The 25786-nt window shown below is 36.7% G+C and overlaps 1 protein-coding gene across 3 annotated transcripts in view; it reads left to right on the top strand.

Moving 5' to 3' along the window:
• The window catches only part of cntn5 (contactin 5), a 312302-nt gene that overhangs the window by 240507 nt on the left and 46009 nt on the right, over positions 1 to 25786 (top strand). For all 3 annotated transcript variants that reach the window (XM_084408898.1, XM_084408897.1, XM_084408899.1), the window contains 3 exons: positions 350 to 479; positions 10533 to 10677; positions 24454 to 24581. In XM_084408898.1, the coding sequence (XP_084265024.1) occupies positions 350 to 479; positions 10533 to 10677; positions 24454 to 24581 (403 nt within the window). The remainder of the gene's footprint in view (positions 1 to 349; positions 480 to 10532; positions 10678 to 24453; positions 24582 to 25786) is intronic.

The following is a 25786-nucleotide window of genomic DNA, read 5'->3' on the forward strand; positions in this document are numbered from 1 at the left end:
CTTGCTCAAAATCACACAACTTAGCTCTGTATCCACTCCGCACTGCTCACATACTCCAATCTGGAATGTTGTGAACACAGACAAGTAATACAAACTGTGAAATATCCCAGAGCTTTTGGACTGTTATAATAGCTCTTGCAATGCAGCTCGATCAGATTTGAGAACCAGAACTAACTGTTGTTTAATGCATTATATCAATAAGTGGTACTATAATGACAAATCACTAGTGACTTATAAAGGTCTCATGCTGGAGTCACTTTGGCAGATGTGTAATTGACATTAAGTGTGCTTTGAGGAGTAGCCTGGCAGGTGAACACATGGTTCTAAAGCGATTCTCGTCTCCCCACAGAGCAGAGTGGAAATGGTGAATGGGGAGCTTATCATTCACAGACTACAGCAGGCTGATTCAGGAATGTACCAGTGCATCGCCGAGAACAAGTATGGAGGCATCTACTCCAGCGCAGAGCTCAAAATACTGGGTAATTGTTTATAACTGTTTCTAGCATTTCACTATTTCAGCTTAAAACTGAGTTGTGTACTTACGCACTATTCTATGCCATTTTTAGTGTGAGTGGTATTTACGCTGAAAATTCCAAAAAGAAAAAAATACGCAATGCACTTAATTAACTGACAAAACATGTGGAATGTTGTATATATCATGCTCTCGCGGCTTCCCTTACACATTAATTACGCAGCGAAGGGGGAGAGGTATTATATGGAAGCTTGTTTCTGCCACAGAATAAAACATTTTAAGAGATAATTGCGACTTTTTATCTTACATCTTGCAATTCTGACTTTATTTCTCACAATTGCGAGATATAAAGTCAGAATTGCGTGTTAAGTCAGAATTGCGAGATATAAACTCACAATTCTGACGATTTCTCGCAATTGTGAGATTATATCTCGCAATTCTGACTTTAAATTATACGCAATTGCGACTTTATATCAGGCAATTCTGAGATAAAAAGTCAGAATTGCGAGATGTAAACTCGCAATTGTGGGAAAAGTAAGTCAGAATTGTGAGAGAAAAAGTCTGTATTTTTTTATTTATTATTATTCTGTAAGCTTCCACAGTATTAGACTCCCATGTCCGATGACAAATAACCATATAAAATTCAAACACTAGACGGTCGAGTGCATAGTACAAGTGCATAGTATTTAACTGAGTAAAAAATGAGAAATTATATGATTGTTTATTATTATTATTACTATTTTCCCACCAACAAGGCCTTGGTTACATATATATACTCTCAAACCCCCTTGGGGTTCCAGTCTTCGTTGCTTTTTTTCACCCCTGATGCATTTGCATCCCTTTTGATTATTCCTTCTGTCACATATAGTAGTGGTAAGCAACATGCGTGAAGAAGGCAATCTATATAAACAGTCTTTAATAAACAAACGCGCAAGAGAATCACAGGAGTGTGAACGCTAATCCACACATTAAACAAAGACGTGAACTGACAAGGGACAACTGAAACTCAGGGCTATATATACATGGCAACTACCATGGGTTAATCAAGAACTACACAGGAAGGAAACACAAGAAACAGAATCACAAGAACTAAACATAACTCTGACACCTTCAAGATATTAAGGCTAGTACCATTGTACTATTTTATTACTTGTCTCCTAATTATGAAAATTCACACGGTGAAGGCAGATAAAAATAGATGCAGGAAAAGTAATGGATATAATGAAGAGAATTTAGTCTGGGTGAACAATGTTGAAAAGGCCATTTAACCCCACAGGTAAAGCTTGTCTCTCTCTTGCTCTCTGTGAGCGTTGAGCAGGCCAGCTTTTGACAGGCTGCTTTCAATCACACACAATGAATAATCCTGAAGTCATTGCAGAATGATATCGAAGACAAAACAAGGCCAGGAAGCAATCAATTGCTCCTTTCTTTGAACTGAAAAAGTCTGTTTCAGGGATTGAAAAGTCTGCTAGCAGCACATTTGAGGAAGAAAGAAACCGGTGATATTGAGTTAGGTGTCCTCAAGGATTGGCTAAACTGAAGACTACACAGACAAAGCTGTCACAAACAGCCTCGCAGTCTGGCAGAAGAAGACAGGCAAGATGAAAAGAGAGAAAAAGAATGGGGTTGAAGAGGAAAAAAAGTTATGTTGGATCGGTTTTAGCTTGTTTGTCAGTGTCGGTGTAATCAGAACAAGAAATGTTAGAGTCATTTATGAAAATGCCAGCACTCTCGGTGTCTGGATGGCCGGGACGAAACAAAGGAGAGATGCAAACTGGGATTGCGTGTTTACTGGAGACACCCTCATTTTCTCCTTGTCAGCTTTGATTGTCCCACACACTCCAAGATGTGTGTGGTCGTCTTTTCGTCACTTTCCTGGGGGTCATTTTCATTTATGTTCCTCATTATGCACTTTTGTTTGTCCATGGAGCTCTCATCATTCTAATTCAAGTCGAACACAAAGAATTTTTATTTTTATTTTTGACAGCATTCATGTTCAATTCATTGTTGAAGCCTAATGACTCAATGTAGGAGAAAAATCTAAACATATTAATGTTCAATTCATTGTTGAATCCCGATGAATGTAGGAGAAACATGTATATAAGCACACACTATATTTCGATCATTGCCAAAGACATATCTGATATCATTGCCACATGGGCACAATTGGTAAAAGAAAAGAATGAACAATATTAAATGCTAGACTCATAACATACCATTTTCAGAGAGACTGTGACTCTCTGAATATTCCCCCTCACTGGTCCATTTCCCTCCAGCTGCAATGTGCTTGTTTAGTTCTCTGAAGTGACAGTCAGAAGGAATGCTTTTTTTGGATGTATTTGTGACAAATCCTCCAGTTACTCAGTGCCTATGGGGAGAGCTGTCGTCCATGACTTAGTCTATTCTCTGTTATAAATGTGAGCACATATTGCAGTGACATATTACATGGCTAACAGCAGCCTTCATTCTGAGCTGAGCTGCCTCGGGTGCCGGCATATGCGCATGTGTGCCGTTGCCATGCTGCTCGTACCCTTGAGGTCAGTGGAGTGGGCCCAGAGTGAACCGGCAGTGGGTCATTGAGTACAAAAGATCTCTTAGTATTCACAGTGAGAGACGCATGTCAAAACTCCTACTTAAAAATCATACACTAAAGGGCCCTATTTTAACGATCCAAGCGCATGGTCTAAAGCGCACGACAAATCCTCTTTTGCTAGTTTAAAGGGATAGTTCGCCCAAAAATGATATTTAAGCCATGATTTACTCACCCTCAAGCCGTTCGAGATGCATATGTCAATCTTTTTTCAGACGAACACATTTTCAGTTATTTTAGAAAATGTCTTAGATCTTTCAGTGGTTATAATGTGAGGCAATGGGGTCCAGCTGCTCCAAGTCGCAAATTGAGCATGCATCCTTCACAAAAATAATCCATCCGGCTCCAGGGGGATAAACGAAGGCCTTCCGAGGGTAATCCGTGCGGTTTTGTCGTAAAAATATACATATTTAAAACTTTATAAACGAAAATAACTGGCTTCCGGTCGTAGTCGACGCGCGTTCACGGAGATGGAAGCGTCGTGACGTATAACGAGCGTGACAGCGCAGCCAGAGAGCAGAGCAAAACAAAACTCTGCGTTCGTTCTACGTCACGACGCTTCCTACGCTACGTCATACGTCATATGCCAGCATCCATCTCCGTGAACGCGCGCCGACCGCCACCGGAAGCCAGTTATTTTCATTTATAAAGTTTTAAATATGTATATTTTTACGACAAAACCGCACGGATTACCCTCGGAAGGCCTTCGTTTATCCCCCTGGAGCCGGATGGATTACTTTTGTGAAGGATGCATGCACATTTTGCGACTTGGAGCAGCTGGACCCCATTGCTTCACATTATAACCACTGAAAGATCTAAGACATTTTCTAAAATAACTGAAAATGTGTTCGTCTGAAAAAAGATTGACATATGCATCTCGAACGGCTTGAGGGTGAGTAAATCATGGCTTAAATATCATTTTTGGGCGAACTATCCCTTTAACGACGGGAAAAAATGGTCGGTGCGCCAGATGCATGGTCTAAAAGGGTTGCCCCTATTCTCTTAATGAGTAATGGGGGTGTTGTGGGCGTAATGTGCAATAAACCAATCAGAGTCTCATCTCCCATTCCATTTAAAAGCCAGTTGTGCTCACACCATGGCCGATTCGCTATTTACATGGCGGAATTTGCAAGCGGAAAAGACTGCACTCGAATATAGGCGCATATTACTAATGCGCCCTTTAATTAAAAAAAATACTGCGTTTGCTAATGCATTACATTTAAGGGAATCTTAGAGCCCTATCATACACATACAGGCGCGACACAAGTGTTTTTTGCTAGTTTCAGCCTGACGCAGTTATCATTTTCACGTCCTGCGCCATGTTGTTTAAATAGCAAATGCATTTGTGTCCATGGGCGTGCTGGTCTGAAAACGAGGTGTGTTCAGGAGCATTGTTCACCAGCAAGCTGGTGTGTGGTGGGCGTTCTAGCGCAATATGGCTGCCGTCGCATCATCCAAGTGGATGTTGCACATTGGTGGTGGTTGAGGAGATTCCCCCCTTCCAAATGTGAAGCGCTTTGAGGACCCAGAAAAGCGCAATATAAATGTAACAAATTATTATTATTATTATTATTTTTATTATTATTATTGTTGGCGCGTTGCTATTTTGAGGCAACTGAAATAGACTGCGCCATTGACTTTAGACCAGGTTTTTGTTGGTCAATGGCGCAGTCTATGTCAGTTGCCTCAAAATAGCAATTCAATGTTCCTGAACACACCTCGTTTTCAGACCAGCACGCCCATGGACACACAAATGGGCGCAAATGCATTTGCTATTTAAACAACATGGCGCAGGACGTGAAAATTATAAATGCGTCAGGCTGAAACTAGCAAAAAACACTTGTCGCGCCTGGTGCCGCATTGCACCGAGTGTATAATAGGGCCCTAATACTCCCTTAAATGTTGTATGTCACACACAAAGTAAGCACACACATATTTGTTTCCACAAAGACGTGTACGTCCCCCACTCCAAGCTTAAAAAAGTCGTTCATTGATCCTGACTCTCTCAGCATGTTAGGAGGGTGGTGGATTGTGGGGCCCTTTGGCAATTCCAGAGATTAAAAATGTCATATTTTCTAATGTCACCCGTAAAAAACATGGTGCAACCTTTGACTAAACACTCCTGACGAGGCCTGTCAGCATGTAGCTACAGGCCCCAGAAGGCTCCAGCAGCACTGCAGACATCATCACTTTTAGCCCATATGTGTTTAGCTCTGCTCACTATACCATCACACAATGTCCTCCCCAGCTACTGGAGTACATGTCCTTGAAAAGCTCAGGCCTCTAATGCAGTCTCTTCAAACATGAACATCAGTCTACAGGAATGAACGTCTCTAAGATTGGGCATGGAATATAGTGCTGCAGATATGAAGTGATTTGTTGGACAAAACCCAGAAATTAGTTAGCACTGTACCACTTTCGGCTCCATTATCCTGAAGTCAATGGGTTTTTTGAATGGGTTTTTAGTTAAATGCCTTAAATAAGGTCTGTTTTAACACAAGCACGATATATTTTCATAAAATACATCAGTAAAACCCCCTTGTGTTTTTTTTTTTTTTTTTTTTACTTTTAGTTGTCTTGTAAAATGTGGTTGTTAACAAGTGGCTAAATGGAACTACTATGTTGGGGACATTAAAGAAGACTTAGACTCTTTTACAGTACATTTTTAACTTTCATTTGTGTGTAATATTGCTGTTTGAGCATGAAAATGTTTTGCACAAAGATACAAAGCACAAAGTCCACTCCAAAGGAAGTTATATCGGTAAGCCTGAACTCCCAGAAACACCTTGATTATAGTCTTGAGTTTTCTTAAGGGAGTGTACACGTCACTATATTCCTCATTTAAATAATTCCCACCCAAGGCATTCGAAAAAGAAAAAAAAAAGATTGAGGCTTGGTTGAGTTACATTAGTAAGTGTGTTGTCATCATGTCTAAGAGACAGCGTTTTTTCCTCACTGAATTTAAACCCCAAAACTCTTTTTTTTTTCGGCCTTCCTAAGTCAGACGAACTTAGGAAACAGTGGTTAAAGGGATAGTTCACACAAAAACGTATGATTTACTCACCCACAGGCCATCCTAGGTGTATATGACATTCTTCTTTGAGCCAAACACAATCAGAGTTATATAAAAAAATATATATATCCTTGCTCTGTAATGGTAGTTAATGGTGCTCCTGAAGTCCAAAAAAGTGCATCCATCTGTCATAAAAGTAACCATATGACTCCAGGGGGTTAATAAAGGTCTTCTGAAGCAAAGCAATAGGTTTTTGTTAGAAAAATAGCCACATTTAAAATTTAAACTAAAATAACTAGCTTCCGGCCTACACAAGTCGACTTGCGCCAAAAGAGTAACTTCTAACGCGATGTAGGCTCTGCGGTGTTTGGTGTTTTTAGCCCCCAACGGCGCCTTCCAGGCAGCGAGGGGATGGGTAGGTTTAAGGTTGAGGTTAGGGTTAGCTGCCTGGAAGGAGCCATTGGGGGCTAAAAACACCATCGAGCTCCCTCTGCGCTTCCACGTTGGTCAATGCATCATGTGCCATGTCAGAAGTTTCTCTTTTGGCGTAAGCCGATTTGCGTAGGCAGTCTGCCGGAAGCTAGTTATTTTAGTTTATAAAGATTTAAATATGGATATTTTTCTTAAAAAAAAACCAAATGCTTCGCTTCAGAAGGCCTTTATTAACCCCCTGGAGCCGTGTGGATATCTTTTATGATGGATGGGTGCACTTTGATGGACTTCAGGAGTGCCATTCACTGCCATTATAAAGCTTGGAAGAGCAAGGACATTTAACTCCGATTGAGTTAGTCTGAAAGGAGAAAGTCATATACACCTAGGATGGCTTGAAAGTGAGTAAATCCTTGGATAATTTTCATTTTTGGGTAAACTATCCCTATTTTTAACACAGTTCCTGAAAAGTTTAACCCCAAAGTTTTTCTGTGCACTGCACACACATCACACCTGAAATGAATTGAAAAAATGAAACATTGTGCAAGTCGTGCTTGCAAAGGTGGTTCTGGTCGATCTGCTTGTTCTTTTACATTTCTACATTCTACATCTGACTCGGGCTGGAATTTATGGGCCAAAACTGACGTGCGGGTGTTACACAGTTCAGAAGCTGAAACTCGCGGTTATGGTAAGGGCTGTGACATTTCCTTTTATTTTTTTTTTATTTTTTTTTATTAGAATATGCAAGACGTACATAAGTTGGGATCACAAACAGGGAAAACAAATAAACAAACAAACAAACAAGCAAAACAAAACCAATACAGTCAGGAACTGACAGATGCGTGCGTTTGTGTGTGTGCGTGTGTGCATTTGTGCATGTAAAGGTAACTGGGTGGACGTGTCACAGTACATACTTTGAAGAACAAGAGATAGATGAAAAAAAAAAAATATATATATATATATATATATATATATATATATATATATATATGCAAATAAACATACATACATAAACATGTATAAGTCAGTATATGAAACCAAATAACAGATATAAATAAAACAAATATAAAGAAATCAATCAGTGGTAAGGAGTGACTACTAAAAATACTATAACGTCTACTACTACAACTACTACTTCAACAACCACAACTACTACTACAATCTCTACTTCTACAATAACTGCTACAACTACAACCACAACTACTACTACAATCTCTACTACTACAATAACTGCTACAACTACAACCACAACTACTACTACAATCTCTACTACTACATAACTGCTACTACTACTACATCAGCAACTTAAAAAATGACAATGGTATAAATACTTGATAGTAATGATACTAAGATAACAGAAGGACAAATCAGAACAGTAATAATAGTAATGAAAACAAAAGTATAAGTAATAATATTAATGATAGTAATGATATTAATGATAGTAATGATATTAATGATAGTAATAGTAATGAAGAGGTGAGGGGAGGTTGGGAAATCAGGGAGAGGACAAATAATAATAATAATAATAATAATAAGAGGAAAAGGAAAGAGCAAAAAAAAAAAAAACAAGGAATATATATATTACAATAATAATAATAATAATAGTAGTAGTAATAATAAGATTGAAAGAGGTAAATAGTGATAATTATAATATACTCATATTGATAATAATAATAAAATAACAACATTAATAATTATATGAGGAGGTGGAAGTTATATGATCAGCCTTGAAGTGCATAGTGTGTGTCAGTTGCTTTGTGATGCATTAAAAAGGTATGACGTTCAGCATGGATCAGTCCAGTGCAATGCCCAGGTTGCCATGCCCACGTCACCCTTACCCTCTGAATGAAGGAGAATTTTTTCTCCTTTTTTTTTCTTCTTCCTTTCTCCTCCTCTTCCCTCTTCGCTGTGACATTTCCGAAACATGATTAAAGCGGTTGACCAATCACAGCACAATGGTCCAGCTGACCAATCAGAGCACAGAAGGAGGGGCTTCATAGAGACTGGAAATAAACAGAGCGTTACAGACAGACTGGGAGCTGCAACATTGTAAAATATGTGAAAAATAATGTGTTTTTTAAACATTCAAGCATGAAAAACTATAGAGCCCGAAAACAAAATCAAAACTTTGTAAAAGGGCATAATATGGCCTCTTTGAAATGTCATCACACCGAACGGTTAAACTCATCTACTCAATATTCCGCCTTTACAGCCTCAGTGTTTAAAAATTGCACTGTTGCCAACTCTAACTTGTGTGATTTTTTTTTTTTTTTTTTTTTTTTTTAAATAAAGACTGAAAGAGCTTAATGTTGCTTATGTTAAAGACATGCAACTGTGGTGTTGTTAGCTTTTTACATCTGCTGATTGTGTTTAGTCATCAACATTTATAGTGAAGACTATCATGAGGAACAAATCATAAACTTTTGTTGGTCACAAGCTTATTTTCTGCAAGAATCCAAAAGCCAATGGGAAATCGTAAGTGTTTTTTACAGAGAGATCCAGTTGATGTTAACTTCCAGGTTGGCCTACAAAAATACATAATCACTGCAGGACTCTACAAAGACACAATGTAACGTAAAGTAACATATTTCAGAATGAAACTGCTTAATTAGCAGGAAATTATTTTTTTCCCCTCCACAGACTTGGTTGTGCCCCCGCAAACAAGAAAAGTCATGTCAGAAATGTCATTAGATAAATAAATAATGTGTCCGGTTTTACTTCCTGACAAAACAATGACGTTTCTTAGTCATTCATGTGCACATCACTCCAAATTACAACATTTCAAGCACCTTTTCTTTTTACACAAATTAGGAGTGTCCATAGGTTAAAAAGAAGCTTGAGAGTATTTTTCTTTTTTATTTTAAAGTGTTTAAAATTGTACTTGTTTTGTCTTATAAAAAAAAAGAAAAAGTGCACTTTTTATCTACTAATCTACTAATTCTACTCGTTTGTGTCAGCTTGGCGAGAAACTCCCCGCAGACAGATTAAACATTTAACAGTAATTATCTTCAAATGCGCTTGTCGAGGGCTGAATTATTTTTTATCGTTTAGCCTGGAAATGTTTTACTTCTGGTAGACGACACGCATTATAATAAAGCTACTAATTATAAACCCATCATACACAATGACAGCAGTGCCATCATTATAATCATTCCAGAAACATGTATCTCCCTTTAGAGTCTCAAAAGTCTCTTAAAACAGACATTTTATTTTATTAAAAAAAGGGACTCATTTATTCATCTCTTACTGCTATCGTTGGCTCAGTGCTTCCACGAATTGTACAAAGAGACAAGATAAATGATGTTACATATGAATATTTACAAAAGTATGCACGTCATTAGTTAGCAATTCAACAGTGCCAGCGTAATTACATTGTTGAGCAAGTGTGTGAACAAATTAGATTGTAGTTTATAAGCTTTATTTGGTTTCTTAAAGTAATTAAAGTCAACATCATCTTTCTTTGAAAGCATTATGAATTTCTTCCTCTGTGGAACATAACAGATTTTTTTTTTTTAAATATAATGAAAATGAATGATAACTGAATAGCAAAATAAGTTTATGTTTACACAACAACAATGTACTAAAAACGTAAGCGGTTTTCATGTAGGCCTACATATGTCACTGTTGTCAAAATGATCCCCTTTCACTTGGATCCATGGAAATGACAAAAAATCGCCAGTAGGTGGCGATGTCACTTTGTAAAGAAGCACATAATACGTATGTGCATGCGGTCACCATTTTCACAAATTCACGACAATAACTTGCACTTTGAAACCTGATTTTTCAAAGTTTGCATTTTAAAGCCCCCAAAACGCCATTGTCGCGTAATTGAATGACCAAAAAGCATAACAAGTTTTCTGATCTTAGATGAAAACTGTGTCGTATAAACGCCTCCTAAAAGTGGTCAATACACCTCATGTTGTATAGAATTATAATTTTTTTTTATCTTTTTGTGTTAGATGGAAGAAAGAAAGTCATAAGAGTCGATGGCAATCCTTTAAAGTGGATATGTGTGTGTTTTTAAACAGCATCAGCTCCCGTGTTCAGCACCAACCCTGTCCGGCTCATCGCGACCGTTGGGAAAGACGTTTCCCTGGAGTGCCGGCCACGTGCCTCACCCAAACCCAGAATCTCTTGGAAGAAGAACGATAGGAGAGTCCAGCCCAGCCGAAGGTGAGTCTGATTCCCAGCTGAAGCGCATTTCTGTGACTGTTCATGTTTTGCATGAAAGTGAGATAATTATCAGGATCTGGGATGAAGCAGTGGCAGTCCACTCCTAAGGGTCTGTGTTTTTTAATTGATTCCAATTAAATATGCCCATAAACACGCATACATTTACATGAATCTGTGTGCACAGGGGCTTTAATCAATGTTCTTGTCCAATGATTACCGGTCTCACGCTGGGTTCAGCTCTGCTGAGGTGCGATTTGATGACAGGTTTGTTTGCACTCTCAGAGCTATTAGGCTAGTTTTCTATGCAAGGTTGCATTGTGATTGATGTCGTGTTGATTTCTTATTATTAGTCGTGTATATCAAAAGTTTGGGATCAGTCTTATTTATTTATTTTAAAGAAATTAATACTGATATTTATCAAGGATGCATTAAATTAATCAATAGTATCAATAAAGACATTTCAATTCTTTACAAAAAATAAAAAATCGAATTCTGAACTTACTATAGGCTACATAGTTCCCACAGGCCAATTAATGTCACGTGACCTCCCCGGAGACGCCATCTTTGAGGGCATAAGCTGCTGTGTTTACAAGGTTTTACAAGCAAATTTCGAAGATTTCTTCCTATTTATAATGTTACGAAAATCATGAAGAGACAAAGTGACAGAGATTATAAAGACACTCTATTAACACAAGACAGAGAGAGGTACAATGCGAAAATTTCAGTCATAAATGGTGTTGATCCGTATGCGCTAAACTGAGCACTGATTTTGCAGCTTTGGCTCAGATACTGTATTATCCATGTGTACCCAAGCGTGCCGCACAAGCCCTGAAAAGTGAAGCCAAAACGTCTCGATCGCCCCCCGGTGACTGGTCCTAGTATAGGTCATAAGCCCCGCCTCCCCATGTTATTCAACGGGACGTGAGACCAACTAAACAATTAAAATTACACTTCAAATATCTTTTTTCCAAAGGTGGTTTCTTTCATTTGCTGTCGTTTTTATCACGCTGATGTAAGTTCAAGTGTCTGTTTCAAAAATAAGTTGGTTTTTAGGTAGTTACGTGATGCGGTGGTGTAACGTCATGATTGACAGCTGTGATTGACAGGTTCTCGAGCGAAGTAGTCACTGAAGCACCAACGGACATTTTTTTCGGGATCTTCGGAGGACTGAGGAGATTGTATTTACTTTATTTTAACAAGCCTCTTGTCGTACTGCAATCAATTTTTTTAAAAGTGTGCAGAACTGCGAGAGTGAGGGCGGAGCGTTGATTTCGCGGCTTTACTTCCTGCTCACTACTGCGCAGGTCTGGTCCCGAGATCGCTACTGCGCAGACTCAAGTTCCAATATGTCAGCGCCAGATCAGGACTCTGGCGGCTTCAGTTCTCATCAATGGAAGAGAGCGAAGGGGCGTCGTCCATCTTTTTTTACAGTCTATGTGTGTACCATTATCTGGTATTGGCTAGGAGTTTTAACACATGTAAGCAATTCCGAGCCTGGAAATATGTGCATGAATATGAATATACACGGTATGAAAATAAATAAAACTCGCGTGCAAATTAATGTAACAGTTAATGCGGAACTACTTTATACGCGGGTTCTTTAGGGACATAATCTGAGATTGCAAGGCTGGAATGTGTGTGTGTGCGTCAGTCTGTGTCTGTGTGTGTGAGTGAGAGAGAGAGTCGCAGGCGCGATCGAACAGTGGAAACAATGTTGTTTTTGTATGTTTTTAATACCTCATCATTTTGTACATACAGGACATCATTCAAACTGCAAAGTGTTAACTTATATTTGTGTACACTCGCAATAAAAAACAACAAATTCTTGCGTGTTTTGAGGGAGTTTCTTTCCTGTTTATCCTCGCCAGCCATAACCTCCATCGTTGTTCTGACAAAAGCTTTGTCTTGTCACATTCATGAAGTCTAATGACGGGTATACTGTAAAATCCAAATTTAACTGAACCTCCGGCACAATTTGAACATCCATTGACCCAGCAGGAGATGACCTTTTCACTTTTTAATCCCGAAATTAACTCGTTTCAGCTTCTTCGTCTAATGTTCTGCCCACAGCATGCCCACAGAAATGGCGCCGGGTCGGCAAATGCCCGTATGTTGTGACGTCATGTGGGAACTATGTATAGAGGGTATGCACGTGACATCACAGTAGGCGAAAGTCAGTGAGTGGCAAAAACACTGAGTGGCAGCATTGGTGTTTAGTCACACAAAAACACATCTAAAATTGGAAAGAGCTTTGAGATTGACTATATAGATTCAACACGAAACCTAAACTATCTTTTAACATACTTCCGAAAACTTCGCTTCATTTCGCAGAAACATCTGGAATACAGCGGACGTAGATTTGCAGTTACCGATTTGTGTCCGACGTGTTGAATATTGTGGTGAAGTCATACCCTAGGTTATACATTGAATTGACAACTCGTCAATTAAATATTTACCATCTTACATTCTGTGTATTTAATTGTTTGCTGAATTTTATGGCACTTATCTCATTAAAGAGATTCGAGTGTTTTGTCCATTTTTATAGTATAAGATGCTGTGGACGTGAAAGGGAGATATTTTAAAACACACATTAGAACAGACTGCAGGGTTAAAAGTAACCACTCGGAGTCAGTTAATTTATGACATACTGCTTTATTCGTCTGTTCAGGTCTTGTACATGTAACCTCATTAGAATTAAAATATAGCTTGTTTTAGCCATTATATTGTAGACCCACCCTGTTGGCTGATAGCTCATCCGCTGTAGTGGTTCATTTATGCATAATCTTAAATCAGCATGAGGAAAATGAGTGCAAGCCTATGTGTACAAGCTCTTGATGGAGGAGACGTGTCACTCATCATGAGTGACAGATCTGAAATTATCAGCCCCCGTTGAGCGCTGTCGGCTACAAGTCTGTGAAAGGGCTGATGTTTAATAACAGAGAGTCTCTGCCATAGTCACGTCTAGACGCAAGGGCCTATTCATTTGAAAGAATTAATAATATGAATATAATTTTCATGGTGTCTCTGGTTGTGTTGTGATGGTTTATGAAATGAGCTGAATAGGAAACTTTGTACATGCATCAGAAGAATAACAAACGCTGGATATTAAACACGTCCTCCCTTTTAAAGGTTGATAAACCTTTAGAAATATTTACAAATCCTACATTTATTTTGCTATGTTAAAAGGGATACTTCACCCAAAAATGAACATTTTGTCATCATTTACTCACCCTCATGTCGTTCCAAACCTGTATGACTAAACACAAATTTTTAGCTGTACAAAGTCAAAAGTTGTTTTAGACCCATTGACATTCATTGTATGAACAAAAAATGGTTGAAACATGATGTAAATGATGACCCTATACAGACTCTTCATTCAGCTATGCATTATATGGTTAGTTGCATTTTATTATTTTAAATTTGTGTCTTATTACTCTTAAGTCCATGACCCTATGTTTAAATTTGATAGTCTATCTCTTAACATACTTTAGAGTGTTGTCACCTTGCTTGCTTTGAATGCCATGTGCCTCCGGCACCGAACTTGTGCTAATTTACTCCTGCCAAGACTGTAATGAAACCCGAAACAGTTATTTAGCATGTGTCTCTGAAGAGATTTCAGTGTTTTAACATATTCCTATTATAGTTTCCCCAGGTTCTCTTTCTAAAGGATATGCATGTTCAAAGTCACTGCTGACATTCGCATTGCATAATTTTGTGCTAATTCGTAACCTTTACATGATCACTCTGATTTTCATAATAAGATGCAAATTCACAAATGATCTTAACCCTATGAAGCCTACAGTATAATATTTGATACACACGTTTATACGGCCACGAAATGATCAGCATGCTTTTTTTTTGTCTGATTGATATGCTTATACTGTTTTAGCAAGGAAAGGGCATTTTCTTATAATTGTAAAACTGTCAACTTCAGGTCTTATGGTGTATTTTTGCTGTGAAATCTAAAGTAAATGTAAGAATGTATTTTATTTAGTAAAATTTGAAGATGAACATTTACTGGAATGAAGCTTATAGGATTTTGGTATTTTTTATTAAACATTTTTTGTTGGCCATATAAATATCAGCAACTGCCCCTAATTGCATTTATTTATCTATTTATTTATTTAATTATTTATTTTTTGGCTCAGTTTTGGCCTCTGGATAAAATCGAGGTGTGTTTTTTTTTTTTTTTTTTTTACTCCATATAATCTTAAATCACACTATATGAGCCATAGTAAGCCCGATTCAAATATGGCACTCAACAAAAAGAAATTAAGATGCAAACTTTTTAAAAGTTTTTGTCTAAAGGTTAAATAAACTGTTCAATTTCAAATAAATAAAGACATCAGGCTTTACAGGTTAATCCGTTGTTTTGTCTTTCATTAAGCAATTCATTCCATTTAAAACAAGGTCACAGAGACCTAACAAGCTGCAAAGCATTTGACGAGAAACAGTAATATACAACCTTACATAATAATAAAACCGATGCCCTACACGCATACAAATACATTTTTAACACACCTCTACTAACAGGTATTCGAGACCTCGAGTCCCCAATTCACCACATATTTATCACAGGCCTTGCTCGGTGAGCAAGTGGACGTTGCACAATTATTTACGGGCTTTTCTGCTGACAGTGGTGCTGTTGCAAAGCAGGCAATTTATTCTGAGAAATAGCCACTGGGATTTGCGCTCTTTTCAAATTGTCCTGCAAAATGGCTTCGCCAGCCCAACAGCCCCAGACCAGTCATAACGCACAACCGCACGTGCGTACGGTCCTCGGCTCAGACCTCAGAGCGACGCTAAAAATGTCCACGCGCAGCACAAAGCCAGCTCTCACCTTGACACCCTTCCTCACTTCCTGCTGCTTATCAAGCCACAGTTCCATTCTCTCAAATCAATAATTCACAAGTAATGGTGTAACCAGCATTCAGATGCCGTTAGCCCTTTCAGCAGCCACATGACGCAGTAAAAGATGTAGAGTCAGAACAAAGTGTTCTTCAGGTCAGCTGTGTGGTTTGTCAGACGCTGTGTGTTTGGAATCGTTCATAAAGTGGTGCACATCACATTTGAAATGATGTTGTCTGCCGTGTGATAGATGTTTGTTTATACACAGTGACTACTGATAGATGGGAGAAGTGAACAGCCCAAGAATGCTCCGTTCTTCACGTAACAAGGTGATGAATGGACTTTGAGCTTGCGTGATCTGATATATATTGTGGCAAATTTGTCAGAGTCGAGCAATTTATTGTATTTTCTTTTTTGTGACATAGCAAGGGCAGATATAGTTCTTTCTTTTTTGCTTTTTTGGAAAGCCTTTTTACAGAAAGAGAGACTGTTGTAATTATTCCAATGTTTTTGTTTAAATCTATTCATTTATGCATAACTACATTAAAAATGCAATTCATAAATACAAGAAGTTGAATACACCTCTTGTGTAATAAACATTTATTTCGATATGAAGTGAAAAATGTCTGCTTGAAACTAAATGATGGGAAAACAAGAGGATGAAACTCATAAAAAGATAACCTTATTATGCAGTTTGGCATAATTATGTTTTAGAAAAACATAAGCAGTGAAGCAGTATTTGTGGCATGACATTATTAGTTAAGCTTGTAAAATGTCAAAAAAAAATAAAAAATAATTACTGATATTTATGAATGAATCATTCAAAAACTGTTTTTTATCTTTCTTTTTTTTATAATAATGATATGTACAGTATGTATTATATTTATAATATGTATTCAAACTGTAAAAACCATCAAGCAACTTTTAACTTGATGGTTACAATACATGACATAAAATTATAACTTAAACAGCTTTTTATTTATTTATTTTATTTATTTTTTTGATTTTTCAAAACCAAATAAAAACAACAGAATGAAAATGTTGAGTGATGCCTTCTCATTTAAAAAAAAAAAAATAGCTAATAGCTAAAAAATACTTCTAATTAGTACCAGATTAAGGTTATTTGGCTTGTAAAAATAACAGAACCAGGAATGTTATATAGAACCTTAATGGAGTAATGAACATTTTGAATATTACACTGTAAACCCTAACGCTCAAAATAATTAACTGGTTTAAGTAGGACAAACTTAAATTAAACTAATTAGTTTAGTCGAATTAACTTTTATGAGTATTCAGCACTTTCTTTTTCTTTCAAGTTCACAGAACTGATATATTTTAAGTAAACTGAACTGTTTCATTGGTTTGAGTTTTATGGAATTATTTATTTTAATTTAGACGAACTTAAGTTTAACTGAAACGGCTGGGATGTCTATTTCCCAGCATGCTTTGCCGATGGCACTCGAAAGGGAGAGTAAATGCTAAAATTAAGTGTAATATAATGTGTGTTTTTTTTTTTGTGTAAGATTAATGTTAAGTGTGAGATTTAGTAGTGATTAATGTTTTGTTATGCTAATTTAGAAGAATTTCTGTTTAATGTTGGCTTTAGGATATGTTACCATCATGGTGACAAGTGGTGCATGAGCTTGATTTGAGAGCAAATAATCTCTTTATATTGTTGCACTAATAAAGCAAGTGCTTCTGTATAACATACTATTACTATTAATAATATGTTAGCAAATTAGTATGTTAGCAGATAAGCTTTTTAAAGCTAACTAAGTTTATACTAATAAAAGTGTTCACATTGAGATTACTTGAAAGTTAATTGTATGAATTAATGTACTCATACATTTTAATTGTTCCTAACTTGAAATGTTTAAGTACAAAATAAAAATCTGCTAGTTCTGCTTACTTAAACTTTGAATTTCAGAACTTAAAAAATTTTGGAGTTCTGCCAACTTATTCGGGTTTACAGTGTACCTCATAGATTTAAGTTATATTAACTGAATGGAATTAGTACTATTAACTTTATTTACCCAAGTTATCTTAACAATAAGTTATTGAGTTACTTGGACACAAATCAAATATTTTGTTTTATGCTTAATTTGTTTGAGTTAATAAACTTAAATGATTTAAGGCAATCGGTTTCCTCAAACGGTTTGAGTTGAACTAACTCATCACTGTAAAACCTGATGAGTTAGTTCAACTCAAACCGTTTGAGGAAACCGATTGCCTTAAATCATTTAAGTTTATTAACTCAAACAAATTAAGCATAAAACAAAATATTTGATTTGTGTCCAAGTAACTCAATAACTTATTGTTAAGATAACTTGGGTAAATAAAGTTAATAGTACTAATTCCATTATATATAAAAAAAACGTCCACTATAGTGACGTTTTTTTTATATATATTCTGATCACTCATCAGCTGGGAAAAAGCCTTCTGAAAGTGATTCATACGATATACTTTTGTGTCATTAGCATTATAGTTGTGGTGTGAATGTCCCTATTCTAATAGAATTAGACTGATTATTGAAACTTTATTGTCGTTGGCGTGAACAGACCTTTAAGTCAAGTCAAGTCACCTTTATTTATATAGCGCTTTTTTACAATAAAGAGATTGACAGAGATAATTGGAAAATAATGCAACAAAGTTTGTTTCCAGAAGAAAATAGCATCACAGTCCAGCTTAAGGAAGTTCAGTGCTGTTTCATTTTTGTTGTAAAAAAGTTATTAATTTAGTTCATTTATACATGTAGCCGCTCAAAAAAAAAAAAAAAAAAAAAAAAAAAAAGTGATGTCATCGTCCAGCTCAGTTCAGTTGCTTTCAATTTTCTCCCTTGTTTTCATCCTTCTAGACTGAAATAAGTCAGGTTGCTTATAAAAGTAATAACATACCTCAACAAGCTGCACGGTTTGAGATATCATTCACGTCTACAGCACAAACTGTGTGCGATAAGTTATGCGCTGAAGTGTATAGTCTCTTCAAGTCCTTAAAGAATAAACAGTAGTGATTCTGGCTTGGGAAGCTCCACAAGTAATAAGATTTAAAATAATCAGATCAGCACTACCAAGGTTATGAAAAGATATGTAATGAAATGGTGGATGAGCTACAGTTTACCGTAGAAGATTCAAGAGAGAATCGTATTACTTGTTTGGATTACTCTGCCAGCACACTGCATTGTTGAATGATAAAGAAGACATTCTTTTCCCACTTCAACTATAACAGTAGTTCAAATGGATTTTCAGTCAGATGGTCGTTGAAATGAGCGAAATGAATTTGACTGGACACGGGTGACTTTAGCAAAAGGATTTTCTGACATTAGCTGTATCCAAGGAAGACGTCTCTAAATGAAGAGAAGCTCAATCGTGAGAGGAGCAGGGGTGGGATCGAAGCTGCCCTGCGTTTATCTTACATTGACAGCTGTGTGGAGTTAATGAAGGTTTGTAATTAACATGGATTTCCGCTAATGTTCAAGGGTTTTGTATTCCAAATGAAAAGTATTAATCCCATTAGTTCGAAAGTATGGGCAGCCACTCTCAAAACCCCGCGGCCAATCCTTCATTAATATCGGCAAAGAAGCCATAGTCAGGGAAATGGAAAATCGGTCCATTGTAAACAAGCCTGTGATTATGTTCCGTGATATTTTCCTCTGTGTTTATCCAGCCGTTTCCGTACAGCATACGGATGTTTCTCACTTGCTGCATTTTTAAAAGATGTTTCTCCTGAGGAGAGTGAGATCTTTGTATTGAGTGGCCTAAAATATATTTTAGGTGGCTCTAAGGGGACGTTTCATTTTTATACCTTCGTCACAAAGGCTCATTTACATGCTTATACCCACCGGTCTCCACTCTGTGTCCTTTCTGGCGTCCTTGTCGAATGCGTGTTCTCGATTTCTCCTACTTGAAGGAATGTCTATTAGCCAATGTCTCCTTATGAATTTTCCATGTACAGGTTACACTTTGTCACGCCTTTGTGAGTTTCTGCCTGCCAATTCTCATCAGCGTCTGCTGGATCAGAGTGCTTAATGCTGTAAATATGAAAGCCAAACATCATGAGACAAATTAATAGGGAAAAAAATGACTCTCTTTTGTCTAGACACTTTGAATTTTAATAATATGATTGCTTTGTATATTCATTGTCACACATCTGTCAATCAAAGCAGAGGAAAAAAATATACTAGAATATAGATGGGGAAACTATTGTTCTCCGAATCACTTGGCTATCGGAAGTGGTCACACTTTAAATTAAAGGTCCCATTGCATGAAAATTTCACTTTATGAGGTTTTTTAACCTTAAGGCGAGACACAGCAGGCAAAAACATCGTTTTTTTTTTTTTTTTAATCAATTTAGAGATTTTTGGATATTTGTCTTCTTTCAGACTTGTGGTGAAAAAAAGTCCGAAATACACATTTAGGTCTTTATTTTATTACACTTTGTCTGTTTGCGTCTGTAGATTTCTCATAAATTCAACAAAAGTTGCTGTTCTTAATCAACATGCTGCTCCGCGATCGCGGTCTGCTCCCTGTCATCACAAGCACCGTTAGGAAGCTCTCTCTCTCCTGTACAATCCTGTCGGATCCAAATATGGTCATTTCCTTTTTATCAGCAACCAATCATGAAAGTAAAAGGGCTGAATGCGCAATCTCATTGGCTGATGATAAATCAAAATCATGATCATGATCAAAATGACTTTTCTCTCATACTCCAAGTCCGAAATCTCCACTTCAGTAGCACCTATATGCACCAAACTTTCCAGTCTTGTACGTAGTTATATTATGAAGACATTTACAGAGGGATTTGTAAATATATTATTCCTAGCCTGATTTATATAACATTTTATTCCAAAAAACATGGCGAAAATCATTTTTTTAAGACTATTGACAGTATTTTCTGATTTACAGGATAACAAAAGTAGATATCCATAAATCCCTCTGTAATTTTCCCACATCTAATATGTGAACACAATGAAAAAATTTTTTTTAACCTGGCTTTATCCAATACTCAGATTTCGTTTTTTTTTATATATATATGCAAATTAGCGCATATTTAATTAGATATTGCCTAATTTGCAAATTTAAACATTAAATTACAGAAAACTTGTAATACATTTTTTTCTCATCTTAATGTAGGTAATCAACTGGGAAAGTTTCATGGTGATATCTGCTACAGTAGTTAAAAATGTTACCCTATTCACCTGTAGTGTCTCGCCTTAATATGAGTTTCCCTAGCCTGCCTATGATCCCCCAGTGGCTAGACGTTTGGCTTGCAAACGAGCGAAGCATGGCAGTTGCTCATTGTCTGGATGTACAAATGAACACAAAGGTATTTTTTTAGTTCCTTCATCTGAGCCTCTGAAGAACCAGTGGGTTACGTGAATTTCTGATGTGTAATTGAGAGAAAGATTATCTGTCTGAACTTGAACAAAGTCGTTCAATACTTTTTATGCATCAGTAAATCAAGCCAGTGACTAAACGATCAACTTCACGTCATTTCTCTTAGTAAGATGAAAATAATCTTACTTAAACTGTGATTAATATATATATATAGAAAGCAATCAAAGAACAATCCCTTTCCAATCGCCCATGCTGTCAATCACACAGCGCGAGTTTATCTGGACACTTGCCAAAACTCGTTATGAAATCAATGACGCTGTTACACTGCACAAGGAAGCTCTTACTGTACTTACTTCATGTCTGCATTGGTGAAATCATTAGTGAGAGTGCAGAAACTGCGTTGCAATGATAAGATCTTTATTCACGCGATCAATGCTCATCACTGCAACCTTTTATGTGATGGGAATAGATCTAAATACTTAAAAAACTTCTCACGATTCGTTAATCCCGATAGCTGTAATAGTAAAAACGTATAATAGCTGTAATAGTAAAAGTTTTCGAGAGAGTTCCACATTAATGCTAGATATTTCATATGCAAGCATGTCAGCCAATCACAGCAGTGGGCGTTTACACTGAAGTCTCACAGCAGACACGCCCCTTCAAACAGAGCGTTCAAATCAGAGGCTAAAATCAGGCTAGGAAATATGCCTTTTATTTCTAAATTATAACAACTTTTGATCTAAAAAAACATACTAACATTATAAGGGCACCCCCAGGAAACATTATAAAATAATAAAATAATTCATGCAATGGGACCTTTAAGGTGGCCTTGATTTGTCACGTTCAAGGCAATGATTGCATGACGCAGGAAATTCAGTAACAAAGTCTTTACTTCGAAACACACAAGAGAATACAAGAATCAAACTCATATAACATTACCATACAAATGCAAACGACCGGATTTAGGACTGAGGAAACGAAGGGCTTTATTAATACAGTTAACAAAGTAACTAAACGGAACACAGGTGAACATAATCATTCACTAAAGAAACTAACTAGCAAACATAACTCAGGCAAAGCAGAACAGGTAACAGAATGAAACAAAACTAAAACTGAACTGAATGTTACATAACTACTATTTAGTAATATTAAATACCCTCAAGACTTTGTATTTACTGTGTAACTGCATGTTATTCAGGAAAATTCCCACATTATTGCTAATGATTTTGAGGTATGGTTGGGTTTAGGAGTAAGGGTAGGGTTAGGGTCAGGATTAGGGGTTAGAGTTTGTTTTGTGGTCATGGTTTGAATTACATAGGGGTTAGGGGTTAAGTTAACAATGTAACTACAGATGTTAATTAAATGCAAGTACTTTTAATGTAATTACAATGCACCGACATTTACATTTTAGACATGCGCAGATATACGGTAATAGAATATATGACGATAACAAACATGCACAATATTGTTAATGTGGGCCCTTCAAAATGCAGTGAATAATTAGTGTAATTATATATTTAATTACTGAGTAATATTAAGCAACTACACGTACTTACTATAGAGTTAGGTAGTTTTAGGGTTTGGTTGAGGGTTAGTTGCATCTAATTATGCATAATTAACTGTTATTACTATGGTAAGTACATGTAACATATGTAACAAGGATACTTTATAATAAAGTGTTACCACTATTTATTATGAATTATTCAGATTTTTAGAATGCATTTCAAGAATCCTTTTCCCACATCAGTCGGTTAAAATGCACAACACCGCTGTATGCTGAGTAAAAGAGACATGCACACTCTGATGGAAACAAGCCCAACATGCTTGAGCAGCATGGCGGAACAAGTGAAGGAGGCACGCTGATCGAGTCCATCAACACCCCCAAAGCTTGCACAGTCCTATAGCTCATCCTGGGTTTGGTAACATTTGGCAGTTTTGATATATATGCTGTTTAATGGTGATGATCGCGTTATTGTGTATACTATATGCATCTGCTTACATATGTTATTGCTTGTTTCTACTTCTTCTTCGCCTGTGTTTTGATCAGGAGATTCAGTACTCTTTCAGAAGATGCGTAGTAGCGCCCCCTACCGCATAACAGTGAAAACACGGAAATGGTAGGGAAGCTTTGTCTCATAAATGACGGAAAATTCTGTATAGCGGGGAAAGAGTTAAAAAGGTTGTTGATTCTTATGAAAAGGCCTGCAGTAAAAGTTTGATGATGGAAAAAGATAACAACTTTTTTTGTTTTTTTTTGATCATTCACTTTGTGACTCTTCAGGTGATGGCTTTCTGGGGGCTATAATAAAGCCGAGACCCTGTTGCTCATGTGCTGAAGTTCTCAAGTAGTTTCTTTAGAGGGAGACTTTTTAGTCTTTTTTTTTTTTTTACAAAAAAATCTCTCCATTGTGTTTCCCTGGACCCCAGACAAGAAATGACTTCTCTCTTTGTCTGTAGTTAATTCATTATATGAGGGCAGCACAGAGGTGCTCTCTGAAACTTCTCTCAGAACAGTGAATGAGAGCAAGCGATAAGATAAAAGCAAGACTCTCGTTATCTCTGTTAAATTGAATTTGCCTTCTTGCTCTCTCTTGGTTTCTGAAAGAATGAAATGTCATTAGGAGTATATCTCATCTTGACTTCCACTCAAATTAACAGTATTCCGATTAAGACCGTTTGACGTGCCATATACTTGGGCAAGCATATTAATCATCAGGGCATTCTGTCCTTACCAACACCAACTTTTACATCTAATTGTTATAATTAATGGCCCTTTCATTGCTTTGAACAGTTAATTGGCTAATGTCTTTTGATAGCCATCAACGTACTAATCCTCAGATAATATCAGGCAATTAACATTTTAAATGACTCTATTGACAACACCATCTTTAAATCTAGATGTTAAAATAACAATGAAGGACAAGACTTGCTCATAAAGTGTAAGTAGGATGACGTTTTATCAGTTCATTTTTAGTTCAGCCAAAGAGTCTGCTTTTTAAAAAATCTTGAGCATTTTGTAGACTTTATTTGTTTATAATCTTTATGTATTATATGTGTTTGTTTTTCTTGTGACATGTTTACAATTACATTCAGAACTTCAGAATACTAAAATCTCAAATTGTTGCCTAGTGCCTTAATGATGGTACTATGGTACAATGATGTATGGTAATAGGCTACCTTGGTTTGTTGATATACAATGGCCCAAAAAAAGTATAGTATGATACTTAAGGCACAAATATAAAAAATATATAAAAACAAAACAAGTGGATTTAATATAAATATATATATCGTGTGTGTGTGTGTGTGGATTTCATTTTGGGGCCACTCTCTACTATGGTACTGAATAGTTACCATATTTACATGGTACTGTGAGGTATTTTAGAGAATACAATGGTGCTAAAAATTTGGTAATACAGTGGTACTTTTGGTATATTTCATTAGATATTTTTAAATAAATGTTATATTGTTATATACTTCAGATACATGCTGATTAGTTTTTGTAACCATTACACTTATTTTAGGCTTATTTGTTTATTTCACCTTAAAGACGTGGGTAAATATTTCCTCTGGCAAATTAATTCTCCATTTTTAACAGGATCATGCTGCTTCGGAACAACACCCTCCGCATCATTAACTCCAGCCGCTCGGATGAGGGAAGCTACGTGTGCCGTGCGGAAAACCAGTTTGGATCAGCAGAGTTGACGACCGTGCTTCTGGTGAAAGGTAAGAGACCCTCATCAACCCCCAGCCTAGCCTCAGCCCATGGTTAACCACAAGAGCAAACAGACCGTCTGACTGAGCCGGATGGAAGAATAGTTCAGCTTATCAGGCGTGAAGATGTTTGTTTTGTTCGCTCAAGAATCTACTCACAAGAGCATCTACTGTCTCCTAGGACAGCTATTATTGAGGTGGTTGTTCTTTACCAAGAAAACAGATAATAACTGGGAGGCATGGGACAGATTGTCTTGATTTTATCACTGTTGGCGTATGGAAGTATTTGTTGAAGGAAACCCTAAAGATACAATGTTATGTCATGGTCAGAATCATTATTTCATAACCTATTATAAGGCTGTTCAGTGAGTCTGAGGTAGATCGCTCTCAAAAATAACAGACAATGTAAAAGGTATAAGGTGCGATCACATTAGCGAAATTCTGCAGACTAAAAAGTCCCATTGTCCATGGTAAATGGTGTAAGGGCCTGCTCACACCAAGAATGATAATTATAACGATAACTATATTAGTGTCCACACCAGCGTACGATATCATTCTGTTTATTCTAAGCACACGCTGCAGTTATGGTTGTCTTCTGTTTAAATTCTCGCTCTCTTAACCCTTAAAACGCATACCTCAGGTCTTTAGTGACCAGGGACGTCATTCACTACCCTCCTCCTCATTCATTTTTTTTTAAGTTAGACATCAACCTTCTTAGAATTATTTAATTAATTCATTATAAACAATATAACAAGAAAACATTTTTTTTTCAAAAATGTGTGTAGGGTTGCTAACGACCCGAGGTTTGTAAGTGTAATTATAATTTTTTTCTGCACAACAATAATGAATCTTTTGATGACTGAATAAGTGCAATTCACTTTTATTCCACAAGGTGGCAGTGATCGGTACACAATGATGAAGTGACGTTTCACTCATATTTACTGCAGATAGAAAACAAAAGATTAGGAAGTATCATCAGCAAAACTTGAAATGGCTCAGCGATTTACTGCGGATCAAGTACTGAATGCAATCAAATATTATAGTGTCACTGTCACTTGATGGTGGATATGAAAAGAAGCTGTGAGTGATCAAAATATTGATTTTGAAGATATTTAAAATGATATTTTTGAGAATATGTTTGAGATCGTGAATATGAGCCAGATGCTGAATGTTCTGGAAAAATTTGCTCTGACGAGAAAATTAAAGATGGTATAAAA

Source organism: Rutilus rutilus (genome assembly GCF_951802725.1).
Source record: "Rutilus rutilus genome assembly, chromosome: 5".
NCBI classification, from domain to species: Eukaryota; Metazoa; Chordata; class Actinopteri; order Cypriniformes; family Leuciscidae; genus Rutilus; species Rutilus rutilus.